The sequence below is a fragment of the Vigna umbellata genome, chromosome 6, assembly GCF_029865625.1.
Source record: "Vigna umbellata cultivar VRB3 chromosome 6, Vumbellata_1.0, whole genome shotgun sequence".
Lineage (NCBI taxonomy): Eukaryota > Viridiplantae > Streptophyta > Magnoliopsida > Fabales > Fabaceae > Vigna > Vigna umbellata.
The window spans coordinates 34310299-34337084 of NC_142170.1; the positions used below are offsets into that span (position 1 = coordinate 34310299).

The 26786-nt window shown below is 35.6% G+C and overlaps 1 protein-coding gene across 1 annotated transcript in view; it reads right to left on the reverse strand.

Annotated features, from left to right (window-relative positions):
* The window catches only part of LOC124831216 (uncharacterized), a 41430-nt gene that overhangs the window by 9314 nt on the left and 5330 nt on the right, over window positions 1–26786 (reverse strand). Inside the window, 7 exon segments of the mRNA XM_088093659.1 lie at window positions 20447–21274; window positions 21374–22114; window positions 22421–23248; window positions 23375–24118; window positions 24595–25407; window positions 25625–26335; window positions 26442–26675. Coding sequence (XP_087949785.1) covers window positions 20447–21274; window positions 21374–22114; window positions 22421–23248; window positions 23375–24118; window positions 24595–25407; window positions 25625–26335; window positions 26442–26675 — 4899 coding nt within the window.

The window sequence follows — 26786 nt, forward strand, 5'->3', positions numbered from 1 at the left end:
TACATCCATGAAGGTCTCCCATTCTTCCCTATCGCCCAGGTCGTGCAAATATTGTTCAAGGTAACCTTGTGTCAGCCCCCGAATTTGATGTCTCGTTATCAACCGGTTCTCCAATTCATTGGGCTGTAATTTCATTATAACAGCAAGGGTAGAAACAGAGGCATGATGCTCCAAGTGCTGATATGGCTTGGTACCCTCTAATGGAAAGCCCAGAATATGCTCAAATTCTTCTAATACTGAGCTAGAGCTGGAAGTCCTGGAAGGTAAAACATCTCAGGGGAGAATCATAATACTGAGCTAGAGCTGTAATAGCGGGCAACTGTACTTTCACCTCCATTAAACTCAACAAATTCTCATATTTCCTCCCGAAGGCTTCTCTCTGTATGGTCTTGAGTCTTCGGCCTAAATTTATCAACCCGGTCAAATTTCCAACATGTGTCCTTAGGCTAGACTTCTTTCTTAAAATGGCGGAGTTGGTATGCAGTGTAGCATCAGATCTGGTGTCAACATCCATCTCGTGTGAAGTCAAGTGTATACCTGTGATTTCCCCTAAAACCAACATGTTACTAAATGATGCATGAATATGATGCATGATAATAAAACAACACGATGAATCAAATGCATGCATGGCATGAAAATGCAATAACATAATTTTCGAAAGAGAACGAACAGCGTGAGGATTACAAGAATACACGTTTCTCCCTTTGTGCCCTAATAAAGGTTCAATGGCTTGGATTCGAGGTCAAGTACATGCAATTTCACAAGGATGGTCTCCTGAACCTAGAGGTCAATGGTCACTAGAGCTATGGCCCCCTTCATAGCATCTCCACAACAGTCGAGTAATCAAATAGATGAGGGGACACAAGTGAAGAGAACAAACTCTAGCTGGAGTTCTCACGATAGCCAGACAGGAAGTACATCCCAGAATGACACCGCTACACAACTCCTCTAATTCTAAGTTGCGCTCAGACCCGGGTATAGGGCCCCACTCATGATATGCACAAAGTGTGTGTGTGAAGGGAGAATGCAATGCATACCCAAACCCTCACCTGCAAAACAACCAGAAAAAATTCCCAGGCAGATATAAACATGTTTTCTACCCTAGGGTTCCATATTCAACAATTCACATGCAGTTATTCCAACTATCAAACACAAATAAAGAAAAGAAAAAAAAAACAGGGGAAGAAAAACACAAAGAAAAATCATGTCAAATTCGCGCATCTAATTAAATGGCCTGACTCTTGCCGTCCCCAGCGGAGTCGCCATCTGTCGCAACCGGAATCGCGACGTGTGTGTGTGAAGGGAGAATGCAATGCATACCCAAACCCTCACCTGCAAAACAACCAGAAAAAATTCCCAGGCAGATATAAACATGTTTTCTACCCTAGGGTTCCATATTCAACAATTCACATGCAGTTATTCCAACTATCAAACACAAATAAAGAAAAGAAAAAAAAAACAGGGGAAGAAAAACACAAAGAAAAATCATGTCAAATTCGCGCATCTAATTAAATGGCCTGACTCTTGCCGTCCCCAGCGGAGTCGCCATCTGTCGCAACCGGAATCGCGACGGGACGACGATCCAAAAAAGAAAACGCAGTTTTGGAAAAGAGATTTGGAGTCGCCACCATAGTTTATTATGGGAAACTACGGGAAAACCATAAAACGATAAAGCATAGTCCGCGAAAACCAGATTCTGGGTTCGGGAGTCGGTTACGCGTGGGGAAGGTGTTAGCACCCCACAACGCCTGCCCTAAGGCAGTACCTTTAACTAAATGCACGAATATGATGTGGTTTTCAAAATGTTTAACTATCCCCTAAAATAGAATTCTAAATAAACAAAACATATTTTTTTATTTTTTTGGGTCCGACAAGGATTAACCTTGCTCCTACGTATTCTCATTCAAAATGAGAAATCAGGGTTACGTAGTTCTTTTTGAAAATGTTTGAGAGATTTGTTTGAGAAATTGATTGAAAGATTTGTTTGAGAAAATGATTACGGATAAATTTGGATTTTTGGGAAAGTGAACCTGACAAGGGCTAGCCTTGCTCCTACGTATCTCCACTTTCGATGGAGAATCAAGGATCACGTAGTTCTGGAAGGAAGATTGTTTGTTGCTTAAAATTGTTGATGTTTTTGGGTTTTTTGAGGATTTTATACCTTTTTTTGTATTTTGTTTTTTTAGAAAGAGAAAAGGTTTTTAGCACAAGGACGATGTGTGTGATCACACATGTGCTTAACCTTTTAAAACATATTTTTGTAATTTTACTTAAGAAAGGGAAAAGGTTTTTAGCACAAGGACGATGCGTGCGATCACACATGTGCTTAAACCTTTAAAATATATTTTTTGTAATTTTAGAAAAGAAGAAGAAAAGGTTTTAGCACAAGGACGATGCGTGCGATCACACATGTGCCTAAACCTTTAAAATATATCTTTTGTAATTTTAGGAAAGAAGAAGAAAAGGTTTTAGCACAAGGACGATGCGTGCGATCACACATGTGCCTAAACCTTTAAAATATATTTTTTGTAATTTTAGAAAAGAAGAAGAAAAGGTTTTAGCACAAGGACGATGCGTGCGATCACACATGTGCCCATACCTTTTAAATACTTTTTGTAATTTTAGAAAAGAAGAAGAAAAGGTTTTAGCACAAGGACGATGCGTGCGATCACACATGTGCCTATACCTTTTAAATATTTTTGTTAATTTTATTATTTTTTTTATAAGTAAAATTATTATATATATATTTTGAAATAAGTGGATATTTAAAAGAAATAAATAAAATAAAATGAAATGAAATAAGATTAATAAAAAGGCAAATAAAAAAAACAACAAAATGGGGGTGCCAAAATAAATAAAAAGGGGTGTCGAACGGTCAGTCGAAAAGCTTGGATAACGAGCGCTCGTTCGTGGAAGAAAGTGGAGGCTATCGTGCGGACGTTGGGGAGAAGGCTGAGGCAGCCGAACGGTCGGTCGAAAAGTTTGGATAACGAGCGCTCGTTCGTTTGGATAACGAGCACTCGTTGGTGAGAAGGTTGAACGGTCAGTCGAGAAAGGCTTAAGGTTAACGTGCGCTCGTTCGTTTGGATAACGAGCGTTCGTTAGCGAGAAGGCTGAATGGTCAGTCGAGAAAGGCTTAAGGTTAACGAGCGCTCGTTCGTCTGGATAACGAGCGTCCGTTGGTGAGAAGGTTGAATGGACGGTGGGAAAGGAGGCTTAATGACGAGCGCTCGTTGGGGACGAGCGTTCGATGGGGAGTTGACGAACGGACGCTGAGAAAGGGGCTGAATGACGAGCGTTCGTTGGGACGAGCATTCGTTGGGGAATTGGCGAACGGACGCTGGAAACGGGCTGAATGACGAGCGCTCGTTGGGGGACGAGCGTTCGTTGGGGAATTGGCGAGCGGACGCTTGGAAACGGGCTGAATGACGGACGCTCGTTGGGGACGAGCGTTCGTTGGGGAATTGGCGAATGGACGCTGGGAAACGGGCTGAATGACGAACGCTCGTTGGGGGACGAACGTTCGGTTGGGAATTGGCGAACGGACGCTGGGAAACGGGCCAAATGACGAACGCTCGTTGGGGACGAGCGTTCGTTGGGGAATTGGCAACGGACGCTGGGAAACGAGGCTGAAAGACGAGCGGACGCTGGGAAACGGGCTGAATGACGAACGCTCGTTGGGGGACGAACGTTCGTTGGGGAATTGGCGAACGGACGCTGGGAAACGGGCCGAATGACGAACGCTCGTTGGGGACGAGCGTTCGTTGGGGAATTGGCGAACGGACGCTGGGAAAGGAGGCTTCATGACGAGCGTTCGTTGGGGACGAGCGTTCATTGGGCGATGACGAACGGATGCTAGGAAAGGGGCTGAATGACGAGCGCTCGTTGGACGAGCGTTCGTCGGGCGATGATGAACGGATGCTGGGAAATGGGCTGAATGACGAGCGCTCGTTTGGAACGAGCGTTCGTTGTGGGATGACGAACGGATGCTGGAAAATGGGCTGAATGACGAGCGCTCGTTCGGAACGAGCGTTCGTTGGGGACGAGCGTTCGTTGGGGAATGGTCACCCAAACAGTCCGTCCAAGAAGTGGCTGGACGGACGTTCGGAGAGGGGGCTGAATGACGAACGTTCGATAAAAGGCCTAAAAACGTGCGTTTATTTATGGGCCCGGCCCACCGGGGTAGTTTCTAACCTAGAATTCCCTTAGGGGTTCTGCCTTCCATTCTCATTCACAATCAGCACATGAGAAACCCAGGGTCCCTTTCTCTAATCGGACTAGCCTAGGGCTGGGATTGCCTCCCTTGAACACCTACGCCACTACTTCTTCCAACCAGCCACCGCGCCACCACCTTCCACCCGTCTCGGCGTCGGCGGCGACCCCAAGCACCACCGGAACCACGGCCGGCCACGGCGTTCTCTCCCCCTCTCTCTCGCACTAGCCTAGGGTTGAGGCTTTTCCACCTTGGGCACCTCCTGCCGCCGCCTCTGCCAGAGCCGGCCACCGTGCACCCCAAACCTCCATTCGACTGGTAGCTGCGAGCCGCCGCAAGCCACCGGAGGGAACCCGACCATCGCGAGCCGCGACTGATGCCACCAGATCTCGGCCTCCCCGTTTAATATTAGAAATTGCTCTTGACAATTGCCCCCATATCCTCTGATTATCTGTTATCTGCTTCGGGTGTTGAGATTGAGATTTTGGTGTTTGGATTGAGATTTTAGTTGTTGGTCACAGGTGAAGAATGAACTCGAAATTTGATGAAGAGCAGGGTTATTTGACACCTTGTTTTGATGTGTTTTGTTCTTCTCCTTCTTCTTTTTTTTTTTTGAGCATGTTCTGTTAGGGGAGAGTGATATGGTTCTTGTGGTTTCTGTGTGCAGGTTGAAGAGATGAATGGAGGAATAAAAGTTTTGTGAGATAAGAATGATGGACGCTGTTGGAAGTAATGGGGTTGGGAGTGAAGGAGGAAAAATGGTCTGGATGGTTACGGATCAGAGGGGCAGAGGGCTGGAGTCAGTGCCCCTGGGATCAAGATTGAAGATTGGGTGACAGAGAATGTAGGAGGATTGAGTGTTGTGTGAGGTGGAGTGACACGCCGAGGGAGTTCTCGGTGGATGGTGTCGGAAACGAAAATTGATGATGTGGTTGGAAGGTTGATGCAACAGTGAACATATACAGTGGAATGTATTCAAACAACAGTCATACGCAAACAGGAACTTCAACAAAGATATGTGTAAGGGCAAACAAACAACTCTCTAAACAGCATTACTTACCTCTCGAAGATCCGCTTGCTATGGTCAATCTCGTGCCTCCAATGAGTACTCTTCTCCCTTGAGTGGCTGACTTCTGTCTCTCTTTGCAGGTGAAAAAATGGTGAAAAACTCCTCAGCAATGGATGATCCAAGATGAAGGCACGGATGTATCAAAATCCTTTTACTTTTTCTCCAAAACCCCTCCCCTCCAATCTGCTCTCCGTGTTTTTTTTTTGTGCCCCCCTCTCTGCCCAATTCTTGTAATTCTTGTACTGATTTCGTGCCAAATTCTTGTACTGATTCCGTACATCCCAAAACGTCTCTGCCATCCCAAAACGTGCCTTGTCCTTGCCTGCCCCAAAACCAGTTTGTCTCCTCACCGCAGGAAACCGTTTCCCTCCCTCGTGTCCCCTCCTTTTTGCCAATTTGTCCTTTTCTATTTTTTTGATTCATTTCATTTTTTTTTCTAATAATAATTATGAAAAGATAAAAGATTTAAGAAAAATAAGAATTAAAATTAAAAAGAAGAATTAAAAGAAAATAAAAATAAAAATAAATAATAAATAAATAAATAAATAAAAGGAAAAAAAGTAAAATAAATAAAAGAGATAGAATAAAAACAAAATAAACAATAAAGAAAAAGGGTAATAAGATAAAATAAATAGAACTAAAAAAGAAATAGGTAAATGAATAATAAAAAGGTTAAATATGTGACAACCAAAATGCAATAAAACTATAAAAATAATCCGGACGAAATTGGGTATTGACAGACATCCAAAGGGCTTAGAATGTTTAAATACCACCTAAATGGAGTCATCCTAATGCGCTCGACATGACCCTTTCATAGTAAGCGATTCATTTAAATAATGATCGATGAGTCCATCGAGGTAAGAAGCCGCCACTACACAAAATTATAATAACTTTATTAATTATAAAACTTATGAGGATAAAACATAATCTATAAAAACAAAATTAAATGTTATCTCAAACTTTGTTTTTGGCCTTCCATTGCACCTGTACCATCAAAAGAACATTCCACACAGGTTAAATCATTACGCTAAATGAAACAATATAACGCAAATGTACAAAATACAGTTAGGGTTCGCACATTTTGACTTACAACAAAAACACAACCACAACAACAAAGGAAAAGAACAATGCGCCACAGCCACGTCGAACAGACGGAAGTCCACAACACTGTCACGAAAACCAAAACGACACCAGCCTTCGAACGACAGACAAGATGGAAGAATAGATGACACAACGACAGAGATGAAAGAAGTCAAGACTGAAGTCCACAAAACTGTCACCACCCCAAAATCGACACTAGGGTTCCGACGACGGACAAAATAGAAACGTTGGATGACACAATGAGAGTTTTCAACGAAGTGTAGAGACAACGATGGACAGAGAGCGTTGGTAGAAATTTCAAAAGCGCGAAAACATTTTCGTAATCTTTCCCTTCCTATTTTGCCCTTTCACTCAACATTTTTCGATTTTTTTTAATATTTTTGGCCAATGCAAAGCTGCCACCTGGCGTTGTCAAAACGTTGGCAAATATATGTTGTCAAAGAAACATTTTCGTTAAACAAATTATCTAAAATATAAAATCAAGTAAATTGTATTCTCGTAGTATAAATCCAAATAAAATTATGCTCCAACATATTAGTTCAACTTAGTACTTAAGAACATGAGTCCAAAATAAATAGTAATCAGAATATATGTGTAAATTAATGTTTTAAAATAACTTTAATAAATAAATATAAATAAAAATACATTACCAAAATACATGACAGAGATATCACAGAACCTACACTCTGACAGAACCCATTTGATAGATAATCATAGAACATACACTCTGCTTATGCATTTCTTATTTCATGCAGCCCTACAAGTCTTATTCTAACAAGCATTTCTAGCTCTGGCTGAATAAAGATTCAAAAATTAGCAGCTGATGTTATTGAACAAATTCAATTACCATTCGAATGGGTATGATCTTCCTCCCCTTTCCTTTTAGATTCTTACGTAGTCTGCACAAGGATATGAGATAACTACATTAACACCTAATTCTATTCACAGCCTCAAGTTATCAAACCTTTGGTCGTTCACCACTTTATAACTACAGTACATTGACTGAAGTTACTTAGTTGCAGTCACCCTCACTCTCACGCAGGTCTATTTGAAACCTGACAGAGATATGTCTCTCTCTGATGAAATACAAGTATATTCCTGCCCACCGCTTCCAAAGCCATGCCCCAAAATATACAAAGAATATAAAACTTAAGAAATTAAAAATAAAGGACTAAATTCCTAAAAGCAGTAAATAATGGATGATCTTAAAGTCTCAATTCAAACACATTTTTAAGGGGTGGCACACATGACATTGTTACGAAGTTCAATCTTCAAAGTATTTTAAGTTCAGGACTAACATGCATACAGAATATAACTAACTTAATCCCATACAATAGATGGCCATGTATACTTGTATTTCAAGCATTTCAAACAACAAAACAGAGACTTAGAATAAACTTTTGTTCATGATCCTTGTATCATCATTGTTCCTCCATCTCTGAGAATGCAGTGCGGCAATCACAGCTAACAAAAAAATAAAAAAATAAAAGAACTATTATATGCACTGAAGTTTAACTAATTTGTTTCAAATAAAGTAATCAAATTCATGCAATGACAAGAAATGAGAATGATATTCAACCATTCTGCTGGGGCATACAGTCCCTTGTAAAATAGTTATGAAAAGGTATGTGGTAAACAGCATACTCTTACTGTATTTCTTATATTTACAGTGATCCATGTGTAGTTGGCCACCTAATTTATACAAATGAAATCTTAAGTATTTTAAAAAGAATTCTTTTTGTTGTATTGAGATTTAAAGATCGACCTTATCTTTTAAAGTGTCTCCACTTATTAAATGAGAGACAATTAAGAGAAATGAATAACACAAGTACAGGTCTCCGTACTTTACTTTTCATGTAACGAAATTCATCACTTATCTTTTGCTTATTTTAGTTATTATAAAAACCCGGTTGGTTTTTGAGCATTGTTACTGCTCTCTGTTTTTAATCAATAATAATAGAATAATTATTTTCTTCCTTTTGCACCCTTTTATCTCTTTCTCCTTATATGGTATTTAGAGCAAAAACTTGCTGATGACAATTTTCTTCTTGCAGCAATAAGTTCTTGCCACCATTCGGGCACTCAAATTGATGAAGTTCTTGGATGGATAAGTGGCTCTACTAGTATTAAATGGGTTTTTAACGTTTAACATTCACCCATTAAAAAAAAAAAAGTAACCGGTGATATTTTTATAAATAAAATGACCAAATTAAATGAAATGTTGAACCATTCACAAAGCCCACATCATATGTACTTTTAGACGTTTGTTCAAGGGACCAACGTCTAATCCTTACTAAATATCTAAAAAAGTTAGTTGAAAAAATGTTCTCAAAGAATTTGACAGAATCAAGGAGCAAACATATAACACATTAAACATCGAATAGTCAACTAATCGACGTCTAATAATTTTTAAATAATTAAAAAAATCTTCTTGAAAAGATCTTTCATGCGTCCTTATGACGTCGGAGAGTCAATTGGCCGATGTCATATCACATTAGACGTGAGATGGTTCGAAGGACTGACATCTAATTATGTTTAAATCATTAAAAAATTCAACGCAAAAGTCATCTTTTGTATCCATTAGACGTTGGTCTCCCTATTTGTCCGGTGTCTAATGTGATATGACGTTGGTCCCCTAGAGTATCCGACGTCATATGGTGTTTTATGAATTAAAAAAATGAGTGAGCATTTCCTTTCCACTCTTTCCTAATACTCTCTCTTCTCAGTCCTTCGAACTATTCCAGCGACAAGTGCAACCACTACCAAAGGTAATTTTTGCTTCATTAACGCAGATGAACATTGTTTGGATGCTTTAGGTATGATTTTCTTTCATTTTGATTGATTATTTTTGGGCATGGACACTATTTTGAACAACGACGAGTTCTCTTTTCTTTCTCACTGGCATTGACTCCTTCTCTTTTCTTTCTCACTAGCATTGACTCCTTCACTTTGATTAAATATACACGGTTAATTTTTTATTTTCGATATACATTGCACTTTGTCTTTTGATTAGTTGTTGGATGTTATTTTGATGTTTTCCTTTGCCAAATTTTTGCATACCACAGTTTTCATATAGTTAGCAAAATTTTGTTAGGAATTTGGTTTGATTAAATTGTATTTTTAATTCTAATTGCACTTTGTCTCTTGTTCCTTGTATGTTGTATTGGTTATACTTTGTCTTTATCATTATTGTTTTTATATTAGACAATTTTCTTCTTTGGCAGCAAGAAGTTCCTGGCACCATTCGGGGACTCAAATTGATGAAGTTCTTAGTGGATAATTGGCTTCAGTAGCGTTAATTGGGTTTTTAACGTCTAACATTCAACATCAGTAAAGGAGCCAGCGTCATAATGCATTAGATGTCGAATAGTCAATTGGTTGACGTCTAATAATTTTTAAATAACTAAAAAAATCTTCCTGGAAAGATCTTTCATGTACCCTTATGATGTCGGAGAGTCAACTGGCTGATGTCAATTAAAAAATGCAATGCAAAAGTCATCTTTTGTATCCATTAGATGTTTGTCCCCGTACTTGTCCAATGTATAATGTGATACGACGTCGGTCCCCTAGAGTATCCAACATCATATGGTATTTTATGAATTAAAAAAACAGCACGAGAGCATTTCCCTTCCACTCTTTCTTATCTCTTCTTAGCCCTTCGAACTATTTCGATGAAAAGTGCAACAACCACCAAATGTAACTTTTGCTTCATTTAAAGAAATTGAACGTTGCTTGGATGCTTTGGGTATGATTTTCTTTCATTGTGATCGGTTATTTTCGTGAATGGACATTATTTTGAACAACAAGGAGTTCTATTTTCTTCCTCATTGCTGTCGACTCCTTCACTTCGACGGTAACAACACCCTCAAATATACAAGGTTAGTTTTTAGTTTTTGGTATTCGATATACATTGCACTTTGTCTTTTGATGGGATGTTGGATGTGATTTTGGTGTTTTCCTTTGCCAAATTTTTGGACACCATGGTTTGCAAATAATTAGCCAAATATTTTTAGGAATTTAATTTGATTAAATTGTATTTTTAATTTTAATTGCACTTTGTCTCTTGTTCCTTATGTGGTATTGGTTATATTTTGTCTTTATCATTATTGTTTTTATATTAGACAATTTTTTTATTGTCTTTTTTGACATTTTATTTTTTATTAAATTTTTTAAGTATTTATAGAATGAATTTTTTTTATCATTAGATGTTGTATGTTTAAATAGTTTTAATTGTATCAGGACTTATTATAATGATAGTTAAACACTGAGTGAACCTTAGCTGGCGTTTGAGATTTAGTACAAATGATTAAACTTTTAATCATTTGTATTAAATCTCAAATTGTCCTATCGAACAGTTTGGAATAATTATATTTCATAATTTGCTATAATGTGTAGATTGAAGTTTATGCATAAATTTGATAAAATTTCGATTGAGATCATTTTGTGTTATTCTCTAGATGCATACTGATTGTGACCATGAGTGATTGCTTCCATTTCATGTCTTTCGGGAACCAATGCGAATTGCTTCCTATATGTGTTAGTGAATTATGAAAAATATTTTTTCCTAATGGGCAGGGCATAATATTGTGAGAGTTAAAAATTTGAGATTAATGAAACAAAATATGGATCAAAGTTAGAAGAATGAACATTGTATGAAAAGGGAGTTTCCGAGTTCTTGCAATATGTTCAAGAAGAAGAAATCTCTCTAAACGAGACATATTTTTGTTTTTGTGTTTGTTGTCTTAATTAAAGAACTCAAGACTTATGAAACATGTGTGATCATCTATTAATCTTTGTTATAATGAGTTATAAAGTTTGTACTTGGCATGGAGAAGTATTACACAAGCCTACAATGTCACGAGGAACAAATTAAGTGGAAGAAATTATGAATGATCATTTAGAGGACATGGTACATGGTTTTTGTGAAGAAAACTTTGGTAGAGCTCATTTATGTGATTCTCTTAAGTTCCATTTAGAGGAAGAATTGTATCTAGGATGCTCTAACTTTACTTGATTGTTGTCAACTTTGAAATTGTTCAATTTAAAAGTAAGGAATTGATGAATCGATAAAAATTTCACAGAGTTGTTGGAGTTGCTGAAATAATGGATGGATGCTTCTAGAAAATAACATGTTACTTATCTGTAGTTACGAAGCAAAGATAATTTTACTTCTAAAGGGTTTGGAATACCAAAAGATACATGCATACCTCAATGATTGTGTATTATACATAAACGACTTTGCTTCATTGAAGCCGAGTTCAACATGTGGTTTATAACGGTTCAAAAAGAAAGTTAATGGAAATAGTGGTCATGAAGACAAATATGGTTCACTTGCTAAGGTGGTGTGATACTTGCCTATAATACCTAGGTTGAAATGATTGTTTTCCATTAAAGAAGATTCGAAGAACCTAAAATGAGACATTGATGGAAAAAAGTAGGATAATCTTCTTCGACACCTAGTTGATTCCCTACAATGGAAGAAGATTGATGAAACATTTCCAGAATTTGGTGCAGAGCCAAGAAACTTAGGACTTGGACTTGCTACACATGGTATGAATCTTTGTGGGAACTTAAGTAGCAAACATAGTTCATGGCCAATTTTGTTGATGATTTACAATCTATATCCTTTGTTGTGCATGAAGAGAAAATATATGATGTTGCCTATGATGATATTGGATCCTAGACAACTTGGAAATGACATTGATATGTATCTCAAGCTGTAAATCGATGATTTGAAAATGTTGTTGGAAGAAGGCGTCGAGGTCTTCAATTCATATTCTCAAGAAAGTTTTTGTTTGAGTGCAATGTTGTTTTTGCACCATATATGATTTTCATTTGTGAAGAAAACACATGTTATATACAATTAAAGCATGGTCATAAAGTTGTGTATATAAAACATCGAAAATCCCTTCTTCAAAATCATTCTTACTATAAAATGCAAAAGGCATTTAATGGAAGTCCTAAGGATGAAGTTGTGACGAGACCTCGTAATTTTGAGCAAGTATACAACCAGGTGAAAAACATTGACATTGTGTCCAGAAAACATAAAAAGAAGACAACTGAGAAAAACATTTGGTAAAAAATGATCTATATTCTTTAATCTTCCCTATATTATAATATGGAAGATTAAAGAATATTGATGTACAATATTGTATAAGCATGATGCACGTTGAAAAAAATGTATGTGATAATGTCATCAGGAATTTACTAAACATAAAAGGAAAGACAAAAGATGGAGTAAAAGCACAACAAGATTTGACTGACATGAGAGTTTGTTATGAGTTACGTCCACAATCAATTGGAAGATGCACCTACCTATCCCTAGTCTATCACACTATTTCTAAAAAAGATATTTTTTTAACTATTCAAGTAGTTTGAAGGTTCCACAAGGTTACTCTTCAAATATTAATAGCCTATGTAAGATTTAAAGTTAGTTGGTTTAAAGTCTCACGATTTTCATGTGTTGATGTAACAAATTTTATCAGTAGTTGTTCGGGTCATCTTACCTGTTTTTGTTGAAGGTATTCTAACACATTTTAATATGTTTTTTAATGCAATTTTAAAGAAAGCTATTGACCCTCTACGGTTAGATTATTTCGAAAATAAGGCCATGAGACTATTGTGTCAATTGTAAATGTATTTTCCATCTCATTTTTTTCAATATCATGGCTCATTTGATAATGTGGGTCAGTTTTCTTGAGGTAGATGTACCCAGTTGAGAGATACATGAAGATTTTAAAGGGATATGTCAAGAATCAGTATCAATTGGAAACTTGAATTATAAAGCAGTACATTGCAAAAGAAGCCATTAGATTCTGCTAACGTTATATGCCAAGTTGTGAACAAATAGGGGTTCCTAAGAGTATACATGAAGGTAAATGTGAAGGTAAGGGTGTTCAAGGAGTGAATATTGAAAGTATTAGTAGAAAAGAAGTTGATCAAGCTCATTTATCCGTCTTAAACAACATTGCAATGTGATTCCTTACATTTTGCAACACATTCATAAAATCAGGTTTGCACCCACGAATGAGTGAAAAATTGTCACTTAATAAACATAAAATAAATTTCTTAGCATAGTTTAAGAAAAAGGTTTATGCGACTCCAAATATTTCTGAAACTCTATTGAGGGTAGCTCGTGGGCCAACATCGATGTGAAAACATATAGTCGTTGGAGTCTAGGTAGTTAATGATTAGTTGTTTATAGCCATATTTGTTTGTTTAGAGTATAACTATCAGAAAATTGTAAGTCTATAAATTGTATTGTTGATTGTATGAATAACACAACAATAACAAAGGTGAATCAAGATTTTTTTCATAGTAGAGAGTTGTTGTCTACAAAGTGGATGAAGCGTCAGCTAGCTTGAGCGTTTGAGTGAGAAAAAAGGAGAGCCAGAGAGTTTGAGTGGTTCAATGTTTAAGTGTTTGAAAAATATAGAGTGAGATGGTCAGTCTTACAAAAAGTGTGTCACTACCCAAGTTGACAAAGACAGTCAATTATGACAATGGATTCTCCAAATGAAGGCCTTTCTTGGTTCCCAAGAAAATTTGGAGATGGTGAAAAATGGTCATAGAGCCAGCAAACACCACAAATTGGTTGAATGCTTAATTGAATGCATTGAAAGAAGTACATGTGAAGAACAAGGCAGTCTTGTACATATTGTACTGAGTTGTTGACGAGTCCAACTTTGAGAAGATTGCAAGTGCTAAACCTTCAAAAGAAGCATGAGATATACTAGAGAAGACGTATAAAGGGGATGACTGAGTGAAGCAAGTCCGAATTAAAAAACTCAAGGGTGAATTGAAGACCATGAAGATGGAGGCAGAAGGAGAAGCCAAGTACATAACTCAGGTGGAAACCGTAGTGAACCAACTTGGAAGAAAGGGAGAGACGTTGCCTGTTAGCCAAGTTGTGGAGTAGATTTTAAGGTCGTTAACTAACAATTTCGAGAATTTGGTTTATGCAATTGATGAATATAAAGACCTATCATTGTTCACGGTTGAAAAGCTTGTCGGGTCCCTTTAGATGTGTGTGGAAGAAGAAGAAGAATAGGGTGGTGCCACTTAATCAACTACTCCAAATGAAGGGAGAGGCTCAGAACACTCATGAGAGAGGATGATACTAAAGAGGTAGAGGACGTGGTCCTAGTAATATAAGTCTAGGACAAGAAGAAGAGGAAGAACAATCCAGTCAAAATTGGTGATAAGTGTGATAAATTGGTCTGCTTCAATAGAAAGACCTTGAATACTTTTCTACGCACTCCACCATTTAGCCCGTGTTCCTTGGGCACATTTATCAGCGAGCACCCAAATCATGACCTAATTGCATCAACACTGTGCATTCCTGGCTACTGGTATCAATAGGGTGTAAATAAGACCCCTATCAGGATTCTCAAGAAACATCTCAACTCACTAGCTCAGATGTGGAGTTCGTTCTCATTTTCAAATCTAAGTCCAAACACTCACACATCTGACATAAATTTGGAGCGATCATATCTGATTTATAGGATCATCAATGGTATTCATATGGACGTTGACACTCGTATTGCTCATGAGATAGCATTATAGCCGACAACGACCTCTGCAAGCTTGGATTTGCATCATTAATTATTGTGCTTTGCAAGGATCACAGGGTAGCCCACGTTGAAAAGGAAGTTCTTTGATAAAAACTACATTAATAAGGCTGAGTTGTCTACGTTGAACCCTACTCCACTACTTCCTCCACCACGACGAGGATCGCGTGCTTCACGTGCTCTTTCTATGGTCTCACCACTAGCCTACATGCGACAAAATTTTGCCCACCAGGAAGACATGTGCTTATGGAGTGATGCGTTGAGACAGGGACATGTGTCCATCATGGAGAGTCTGCATTAGCTTTCTCTGGGCATTCTTGACTTTCCCGATGATGGTGATGACTGGTAATCAGTTCGCCGCTCATATTCCATGCTTTGAGGGCAGGCTAGAGCCTGTGTGGGGGAGTGCCTCTTATGCAGAGGTTTGTGATGATGCTGATGATAATGATGATGAGCAACAATAGGAGGATCTTGACCCGCTTTGGAGTCAATGACGGCCAGAGTCGGACCAGCAAGAGATGCATCTAGATGGAGGCCATACTTGTGATTGTGCTTGGATGGAGATGTTTCTGAGTCTTTGTTATTTAGTTTATGCAAATTTTGTTTTGAATCTTTGGTTTAATGGTTTTTATTTTTTGGGTTAATTATGTGCATTTCTGAAAGGTGATAACATGTACATGATTGTGGTTGCAAATTGATTCAAGTTTTATCCTGTGTATGAGTATGATTCAATGACTATATTTGTTTAACTGTTTGAGAAAATATGTTTGAGATTGAGAGATGTTGTAATAAGCTTTTTTAGATATGGAATTGATTTTTGCATGATTCTATGAATACATACACACACTTTTGGTTAGGGATGAAAAAGGCAATTGTTTGATTGATTTATATAGCTTCTTGGCCAAATAGTTAACCTTTGTGCATTAGGTAATCATTTGTGAACCCTTTTGAGCCTTGAGTTATTTTCTTCTACCCCGAGCCTTTAAAATGTTATCTAGCCTTACACTCTGGAAGAGAACAAGTATTATGCTTTGAATGAGGGTTTGGTTGATATTAAGTTTGGGGGAAGAGAATTCATAAAAAAAAATTGCATAATAATCAAGAGGGTGCATGAATTGAAAAAGAGGTTGAGTTAGTGAAAGAATATGGTAAGGAATGACTGTTATATCTTGGGATTTGATGACTGAATTGGTAAGGGTGTCAATTCTTCTTGGTCATTCTTATACATCTAAGCTTAATGCAAATTATATGTTAAATTGATTAAGGAATTAGTAATTTAACAGAGTATGCTTTAATGTGAATGTGTGAGTGACATAATGATATGTTGTACAAATTTTTAGCTTAATGTGATTCATGAAACCCAATTTCAATGAAGTTCTATCTTACATTTCAATCTGTAATCTCTTGTTATTACAATCTAATTCCGTACTTATGAATTCAATCATCTTTGTATCTAAGTTGAATTTTATAAATAAACAAGATTACACAATCAAGACATAAAGTCTCTTGAAAAAATGATACTTGAAACTTACATTTACTACTTGTAACGATTTGGTTCACTTGCCAAAAAGTTATCAATTGGTGCGAAAGAGGAAGTGGTCCATGGAGAGGAGGTCAGTCGAGCAACTCAAAGTATGGCATGTATGGTCATTATGCAAAAGACCGTTGCTCAAATAAGTGTTTCGATTGCGGTAAGGTTGAATATTTTGCTAAAAATTGTCCATCTAATGGAAAAGAAAAGATGATCAACCTCACAAAAAATGTTAAAGAAGAAACTACATTGTTGATGGTGGCACGTAGCTCGGGGATTGAGCACAATTGAGTGGAGAACTCGATAAGACAACCAAGTAGGTCGAAAAGATATGCAATAGCCCAAACAACATGGTGGAATAAGTGAACAACTCAAATAGCTCGATGTGAAGTTTGGATAGCTCAGTAAGAAATCCAGATATCTCGATGGAGCAAGTGAACATCTTGGAAAGCTTGATGGGAAGCCTAGGTAGCTCAATGGAGCATGTAAATAGCTCGGATAAGTCGATGGATCAAGTGGAGAGCTCGTATATCTTAGGGAGGTGACTGGAAACCTCATGGGTGCATTTGTACAACTTGGATAGCTTAGACATGTGTGTAAACGAGTTTGTTGTTCAAAGGTTAAAACTTTCAAAAGGTGATTTGCACCAGAATATTGAAAATAAGGTTAGAGGCAATGTAGAGTTACAAGCAACCTTAGAAAGAAGAAAGCAGGATTTGCATAAGCAACGATTGAAACTTGAAGAAGAGGTTTTAAGATTGTAAGAACAATTGCAAGTCGAGTAGGGTCTGAGAGTTGCACTGTAGGTGTAAGAGAAGAAGTGGAGAATTGAAATGGATGAAGAGATCAATGCAATTGAGTGCAACAATATAGGAGTGGTTCAATCTCTCAAAAAGAACTCTGTCTGTTGACAAGAACCCGGTGAGTAACAAGTCAGCCAAAAAGAAGAACAAGTCTGTCACCGAGAATGCAAAGAACAAATCAGCTACTGATAGAGAAAAGAACAAGTTGGCCATAGTGAAAGCGAAATACAAGTCAGCCACAAACAAAGTGGAAGTGTAGTCATCCATGAAGAAATAGAAGAACCCAACTATTAATGAAAAGAGCAAGCACGATGTGAAAAACAAAGATGAACAAAGATGAAAAACAAAATAGGCATTTATGTTTATGGAAGAATTTCATTGGTTTGATATAAACTTTAATGTATTAGCCGATGTGGGTAATTAATGGTTATGGATAGCTAATGTACTAGTAGTTGGAGTATGGATAGTTAATGAGTTAAATGTTTATAGTCATTTTTGTCTGTTTATAGATTGTAGTGTTGATTGTATGAATAAGACAACAACATATGTGAATCAAGTTTTTTTCACAATAAAGAGTTGTTGTCTACAATCCCAAACCAAATATCTCGATGATAATATACACTAAGCAAATATGTTAAGTTCAAAAGCTCAACCAACTCTTATGATCTCCTCTCTTCATCTTACTCATGATGGATCCTACGGTTGAAGATGTCACTCTTTATCGCTCCATTGTGGGTACTTTACAATACTTAACAATCACAAGACCAAAAATATTTTTCTATGTTGAGAAAGTATGTTATTTCACGCATTCCCCTCAGCAACATCATTGGATTGTTGTCAAGCGTATTTTGCGATATCTCTTAGACACAATGGAACATGGTTTGCTCTAATAGCCATCCTCTCATCTATCCATCGTTGGTTTCAGTGAAGCATATTGGGCCACTAACATAGAAGATATAAAATCCACAATATGTTTCTGCATTTATCTTGTAACTAACCTCATCTCTTGACACTCCCAAAAGTAAAAGGTAGTCCGTAGCGGCACTAAGGCTGAATACAGAAGTGCAACTGTTGGTTTTACTGAGATACTCTGTATAGTCTCTTCTCGCTAAACGTCACATTAATGGAGGAATACCAAAGGTTTATTATGATAATTTAGTTGCTGTTCTCATAACTTCAAATCCATTGATGCATTCCAAGTTCAAGCATTTTGAAATTGACCTTCAATTTGTTTGTGATCACATCCAGCAACATCACACATTCAGTTGATTCACATTCCAGCCATGTGTCAAGTTGTCGACATCTTTGCCAAACCAGTTTCAAGATCTTGGCTACTATTAGAAATAAACTTATATATGGTTCTCCATTGATATAGTCTTGAAAGCTCTTTGGGTTTTATTATAATTTTTATCTTTTAATTAAATATAGAAAATAATTATTTATGTAATGAGAATTAAACGGAACATTAGTAGATATTAAATATTAATTATTCACAATTGTAATACAAACCAAATATATATGAATTCTATCATAAAATTGAAAATTGAGTTTTATCTTTGTGAGTCTTTTGGAGTTTTATCTTATAAGAATTCTAATTTTTATCTTATCAAACTAATCTATGACGATCATCTTCATAACTTATCCCTCACGTTCTCGTATTTTCTCAGTGTAGCGTCAGTATCCTTTCCTAAACTGAATATCAAAACAGATCTACCCTTGATTTTTCATCATCCATATATCTCACAATACGTTTGAGGGGTATTACATAGTGTAATCTATTTGTATATCTGATTAGTGTTTTATCAGTTATATTCTTCTTTATATAACTCTCTGCTCTCTGTTTTTAATCAATATAATAGAATAATCCTTTTCTTCCTTTTGTTTTCTCTCTGTCTCCTTATAAGCATTTCTAATTAAGCTCATTAAACAAAGGAATATTTGTGATATTTGAGACAGAAATAATTTAACAATATAATGAATATGACTTTTGAAGATATATACAATGGAAAGGTCTCAAAGAACGATGAGAAACATATAAGTTGCTAATTTGGGTAAAATATGGTCTTGAATTAATGAATTTTCGCTAGAAAATAAGTTTAAAAGATTAATCACTTTGGTGATGTTGAAATAAAAAGAAAGAGAGAATTTAAGAGTTTCGAGATACAAAAATTTATAATGAACGAATTTTATTGTATTACTTTTAATATATAACTGCAATTAAATTTGAAAAAAAATAAATAAATCTCACAAAATCATAATACTAGAATAAGAGTATAGTTGTACCTAAACTACAATTTATGTATACAACGAAAGAAAATATATAATTTTGGGTGTGGCATTAATTGGTAAGTGCTCCCCAACTTGGACATGTAAAATGCGATTGTATCTTTGCAAGATAGTATGGAAAATATAACATTGGCAGTTTTGAACTTTGTTAATTGTTGAATGCGACATTAATCTTTCTATTCTTTTTATTTAGTTTCTAGTGTTGTATATAAATATGAAGAAAGGGAAATTATGGTGAATAAAATATCAAACACTATTAAGATTTAAAAGGGAAGTGAATTTGCAGTATGGTTGACATGCAGGAATACATATATACTTACCAAATGGTAGAAGAAGAAGAACTCCAAACGCTCGTTACTGTCATCATGACTGATGGATTACCTGAATATACGAAAAAAAGTGAGTTGATAGGAAAAACTTATATAAAAGATTGAGGTTTTTTTTAAGCTAAAAGATTTTATAAAGAACCTGGGATTGCTCGTAGGACAATGATTGTAATGAGATCTTATTCAATTTACTATGAAAGTTTTGATATTGTATTGAAAAAGACACTTTCAATTTCAATAACGAAAAGTGCTAGGAATACATTGTTTGACACTATCTTCTGAATGCTCCCTGTTCTATCATATTGAAGGGAGATTACTTTAAGAAGCTCGCTACCTTCCTTTCTGTTTCGTTTTTTCTCTCTTCTTATATTAAGCCACTTAACAACACACTTTATTACATCTGAAATTCATTGAGTATTGCAAAATGACATCAAAATAACGGACAAGCACCAATGAGTTTCATTCTAAAAGTATCATGAGTGAAGAAAAGACTTAGGATATATAACATCATTCTATTACGTACTAAAATATTATTAATAGTTCGTACCTGATTGGGAAATAACTTTTGGATCTTTGTGTAAAGATCGCCGTGAAATGTTAAATAAGAATCTTTTGATGTTTGAATCTCCAAAAACATTGGCACTTTAATGACTCCTTGAGAGAAAGTTATCATATTGGGACATTCAGCTACCATCACGTTTTTCAAATATGAGAATTGCAAAGTGGCATTCCCTGAATAAAAGCTTACTAGCTTTGGTAAGGAATTCAGCTTAATTGATCTGAGCCGTCCAAATACTATCTCATCACAGCCATCTTCATCGTCCCTTTTCACAATTTCTTTGATTGATTCACACTTCTTTATGCTTAGAGTCTCAAGTTTCTCCAAACTTTTGAATGTTGCAAATGTGAATAAATATTCCATCTTTTCACAGAGCTTCACATATAATTCTTTAAGATCGATGAATGACACTGCACACGAAACTAATTTTTCTACCAGAGGGCAACTGCAGAGCTTTAACAATTCAAGTTTTTCAGTGTATGGTTGTACCCACGGGTGCTCTAAACCCACCCATTCTAACTCTTTTAGTTCCATCAAGACTAATTTTTTAAATCTCATAAGTACTTTGTCATGAACTTGAACCTTCTGAGAGGGAAATATCTCCTTTATACCAAAGCATTTATCTATATAAAGTTGTTCTAAATTGGGTACCCTGTGAAAGAAATCAAAAGGCAAAATACCTTTCTCATTGTTATCATCCTCAAAGCAGAAATAAAGAAGATTTAATTTACTAAGAAGGTCTTGTGGCAAACGTTCATCACTCATAAGCTTCATGTTTTCCTCATTGAACGTTAATCCCGTCAGATTAGGACAAACCTAGCAATTAAAGTCAAACAATTTCAAAAGACAATGTGTTATTACAAATCAATGAAAAGAAAAGGAAACACAAAAGGTTAAATTATAATGCTTCATTACCTTTTCAATCGAGAATAAAGGTTGTTGTAACAAGTTAGTTGGAGCCTCTAAAATTCCTTCTCTTTTACTATCATCAAAGCTTGATGTGAATAGCTTCAGCTTAGGACAACATGCCACATATAACGAATCTAACAAGGGACATTCTAGATGATGCTTTCCAGGGTAAAAGCAACTCAACAATGGCATGTTTTCAAGATTTAGATACCATAAACAAGGGAATTCAATTGTCGTTCCATGTTCAATTTCATCTTCCCTTCCAACTATTTCTACCATTTTCTCACACTCCTCTATATCAACTTCCTCCAACTTCCGAAGATTTTTGGCAAGAGATAAAGGGAACAATGTTACTAGGCTTCCACAACTAGTAACAATCACTTCTTGCAAATTATGAAAGCTGACAATTCCTGAGGAAGTTTCCTTCCATACGTGTTTCAAATTTGACAAGTTCTTTAAAGTAATTTTTTTCAAGCCAAAAACTACTCCCTTCATCTTGAGCTCACTCTCGTCAATGTCGAATATTATTTGCATTGCATCGGATTCTTTCACATTCAATTCTTCTAAGTTCTTCAAGTAAGGAAGTACATGAGATGGAATTAAAATAGTTCTATTGCATGTTGCATCAAATTCCAATTTCTTGAAACTACCAAAGAAATTGTCTGAAATAGCAGGTTTTATGTGCCGAACTCCTGTCATCTCAAGATATTCATCAAGAATCATTCGCTTTGAGTAGTTGAAAATATCCTTACAAGACAAGAAACTCATTGTCAGGATAATCGACAAGTTTCATATGTTTTATATTTGATTAAGATCACTTGAATTTGAATGAATACTTAAGTCACATTTCGATAATATAAAGTTATTAACATTTACAATTTTAGAATCGATATGTAGTGTTATTTGAAGACCTTAACATATAAATGTATTAGGAGGCCGCCTGCAATTTTCTTATTGAAAGAAAATTTTCACTTATTTATTAATGATAAAATGAATGCATAGCATAATTTTTCAGCTGGCGGTAATAATTGAATTGAGAGAATGAATTCTTACCCCTTGGTGAAACAATTTCTCGATAGTTGTATTGAGATCGTCATGGAAGGTTAAATCAGAATCTTCGGATGTTTGAATTCCCGAAAACATTGCTAGTTTTATGACTCCTTCAGAGAAAGTTATCATATTGGGACATTCAGTAACCATCACATTTCGTAAACATGGGCATTGCAAGGTGGCATTTCCTGAATAAAAGCTTATTAGCTTCGGTAAGTGTTTCAGCTCAATTGATCTGAGTCGTCCAAATATTATCTCATCACAACCATCTTCCTCTTCATTTCTTGCAATTTCTTTGATTGATCCACAATTATCTATGATTAAGATCTCAAGTTTCATCAAACTTTTGAGTGTACCAAATGTGAATAAATACTCCATCGTTTCGCAGTGCATCACAAATAAATATTTAAGATTGATGAATGACACAGCGCAAGAAACTATTCTTTCTACCAGAGGGCACTTGTAAAGATATAAGACTTCAAGTTTTTCAGTGTATGGTTGTACCCACGTGTGCTCTAAACCTATACACTCTAACTCACTTAATTCGCACAAAATTAATTCTTTCAATCCGGTGAGTACTTTGTCGTGAACTTGAAGCTTTTGAGAGGGAAATATCTCCTTCAGACCAAAGCATTTCTGTACTGTAAGCCATTCTAAATTGGGTAGCTTGTGAAAGAAATCAAAAGGCAAACTATTTTTCCCATTGTTATCATCCTCAAAGGATAGTTGAAGATATTTTAATTTACGAAGAAGGTATTGTGGCAAACGTGCATCACTCATTAGCTTAATGTTTTCCTCATTGAGTGTCAGTTCCTCCAGTTTGCGAGAAACCTGACAATTGAAGTCAAAAAAATTCAAAAAAAGATATGTTGATGTTAGTTAGATACTATTAAGAGAAAAATATATCAACGAAAAGAAAAGGAAGCACAAAAGGATTAAATTTGAATGTTTTGTTACCTTTTCAATCGAGAACAAAGGTTGTCGTAGCAAGCTTATTGGAGCCTCTAAAACTTCTCTTTTACTATCATCATCAAAGCTTGATCTGAATAGCTTCAGCATAGGACAAAATCCCACATCTAATTTATTTAACAAGGGACATTCTAGATGATGCTTTCCAGGGTAAAAGCAACTCAAAAGTGGCATATTCCAAAGACATAACATGGTTAAACGAGGAAATTCTAACATTAATGTCATTCCATACTCCATTTCATCTTCCTTTCCAACTATTTCTACCATTTTCTCACAATTCTTTATATAAAGTGTCTCCAACTTCCCAATATTTTTGGCGAGTGATAAAGGGAACAATGTTACTAGGCTTCCACAACCATCAACATCCACTCTTTTCAAATTGGAAAAGCTGAAAATTCCTTCGAGATTTTCCTTCCATACACATTTTAAATTTGACAAGTGTTTTAAAGTAAGGTTTTTCAAACGAAACACCATTCCATAGGTCTGGATTTCACTCTCATCTATGTCAAATATTAGTTGTGCTGATTCGCATTTCTCCACATTCAATTCTTCTAAGTTCTTCAAGTAAGGTAGTACATGAGAGGGAATCAAAGTATTTCTTTTACATGCTTCACCAAATTCCAATTTCTTCAAACAACCAAAGAAATTGTCCGGAAAAGCAAATTTACCACGTCGATCTTTCCTCTCGGGATAATCAACAAGATTTGTATCCTTTGAATATTCAAAAGAAACCTTAAAAAGAGGAGAAACTAAATGTCAGATGTACATGACAATCAATGATTGAATAAATATATAAAAAGTATTTTATACTAATTCTTATGGTATATGTGACCCGCACTTTAGTTCATTATATAATTTGTTATAAAACCAAATTTGGAAAAATGAAAAAAGTGGAAATTGTTTCAAATAATTTGAAGAGTATATGATAAAGGTCATCGTTTACACAAATTTGATTATGAAATTATGCTAGACATTTGGATATCAAATCCAACTTGATAATACAATCCATAAACCTTGACCTAATGAAACTAGGAAATAAATTACTTAAATATGTACAAAACGACATAATGTCCATGCTTTATATTATTTATGTTTTGCAAAAGAATTGAATTATTAGTTATGAACATTTTCAAAGAAATTAACATTAAATTATCTATGGAGTATGATGCAATGAAAATTTGTGATGATCAACATACTTTAATGCATACCTGGTTTGTGAAATGTGTTTGTAGAGTGGCATTCAGATCACCTTCCCAATACCATTTGTCTTTTTCTCCTGCTTCAACATGTACTTTTTGTAGCTTTGGAGCACTTTGGGCTTCAGATAACTTTTTCATTTGAGGGCATTCACTTACTACTAATTTTTCTAGTAATGGGAATTTTAAGTCACACTTCTCAACATTAGAGAAATTTGTGAGATTTTGTAGAGACACCAATTCTAATGATTTTAATTGTTTAAACTCAACCTCTTGTATTTTTTCCTCTTCATTTTCTGCAACAATTTCCACAATTAATGGACATGAACTTACCTTCATCGTTGTGAGTTGATTTAAGGTTTTAGCAGTTGAGAGTGTCATTAAATTCCTCATCATACAGTTCACCACTTCTAAGGATGTTAAGTAACTAAAAGATACCGAGGATGATGCTAGATTTCTCAATTTTTTGCATCCACTGATGATTAAGCGTTCTACCCTTTGAAGAAGCACATCATGCTCAAAACCAATCTCCTCTAGAAACCACATGCTAAGTAATTTTAACTCTTTAAGTTGCATAACACCACCTATTTTTTCAGGTGAACTAAGACTTTCACGAGTACAAATTCTTTTCATGTGACAAAGTCCCAATGTTAAACTTTTCAAATTGGGAAGTCTGTGAAGAAACCAAAAGAGAACTTCATTATTCTTCAACCGGTACAAAACAAGTTCTTCTAGTTTGTGCATTCTGTGAACATTAACAATGTATTTTTGCAACCACTCTGCTTCCTTCAAGCTCACCCACATGTATTCCAAATTATATATTGCCTAAATAAATTAATAAAAAGACTTATTGTTAGTATTAAAGCATACTAGTTTGAATCATAATTTATTATTTTGATTTAAGAAATAAAAGACGTAATCTCACATCCTTCTTAAAGGTTGAGGATTCACGCTTTTCATAAAAAACAGGACATATTCTACATTTCCAAGAACAAGCTTCAAAAAAGAACTTCTGATTTGTATCTGAACGAACTTTATGTACCTTTTTTGTTGCTAAAACAATTGGTTGTTCTGATGAATTTGTGATTTCTGAAGTCAATCCTTTGAGCATGCTACAGTCGACTATTTTCAATTTCTTTAATGGTGGCCACTCTAAAGTATGAATTCCTGAGTAGAAACTCCTCAATTCATGCAAGTCTATTAATGATAGAGTGTTTAGATGAGGAAATTTAAAGGTGATAGCAGTTGCACTTGAATGTTTGTCCAAAGCAATAATCTCTGTCATTGCCCAACAATCCCATATCTCAAGGACTTCTAGTTTTTGTAGGTCATTGGCAATAGAAACTGGAAAGAGATATTTCAATTTTGGACTCACATCAACTCTTATGCTTTGCAAATTATTACATTTGAGTATTTCACCAGTGTCACCCTTCCATACGTTCACCAAATTTGGCAGGTTTTTTAGAAATATATTACCCAAATTTGCTTCAATAATATCACAAGTGTGCGGAATATTTGCAAAATCAAATATGTTTTCAACCAATTTGCAATCTTTAACTGTCAAGCTTTGAAGGCTTTGCAATCTTTGCCCCATATAATTAGGAAAAATTGTAACAAGTTTATGGCACTCTCTTATCATCAAAGAGTTCAAATTACTAAAGGAATGTAAACCAATATCAGATTTCCAAATTGTACAGAGTTTCTCCATGCAGATAATCTCCATTTTCTTCAACTTAGGAAAAACATCAATATACTGTTACAATAAAAATACTTTATAGGTGAGCAATTAAAAGACCTGATTACTTAATATATCAAACAACAAAGGATAACATTAATCAAACTCAATATTAAACACACACCTCTGCATCTTCCGGACGAAATATATCTTCCATCATTTCACATTCACTAACAAAAATGCTTTCAAGATTCACCAAACTTTCAGCAATAGAGAATGATAGTAAATACTTTAAATTACCGCAATCGGTCACATTCAATGTGAGCAAATTTTCAAAACAATGGTCATATTGATCTCTCCATATCTTTTGGATGTTGATTGAGGATAATTCCAACGATTCTAATCTGGGGATTATAACCTGTAAGAGCACATAAAATGTCATAACAAGAAGATTTCATTTCAAAAGATATGTTTTTCCCGAAATGTTAAATTATGATGCAACTTCTATAAAGTTCAAAAAAAAAAACTA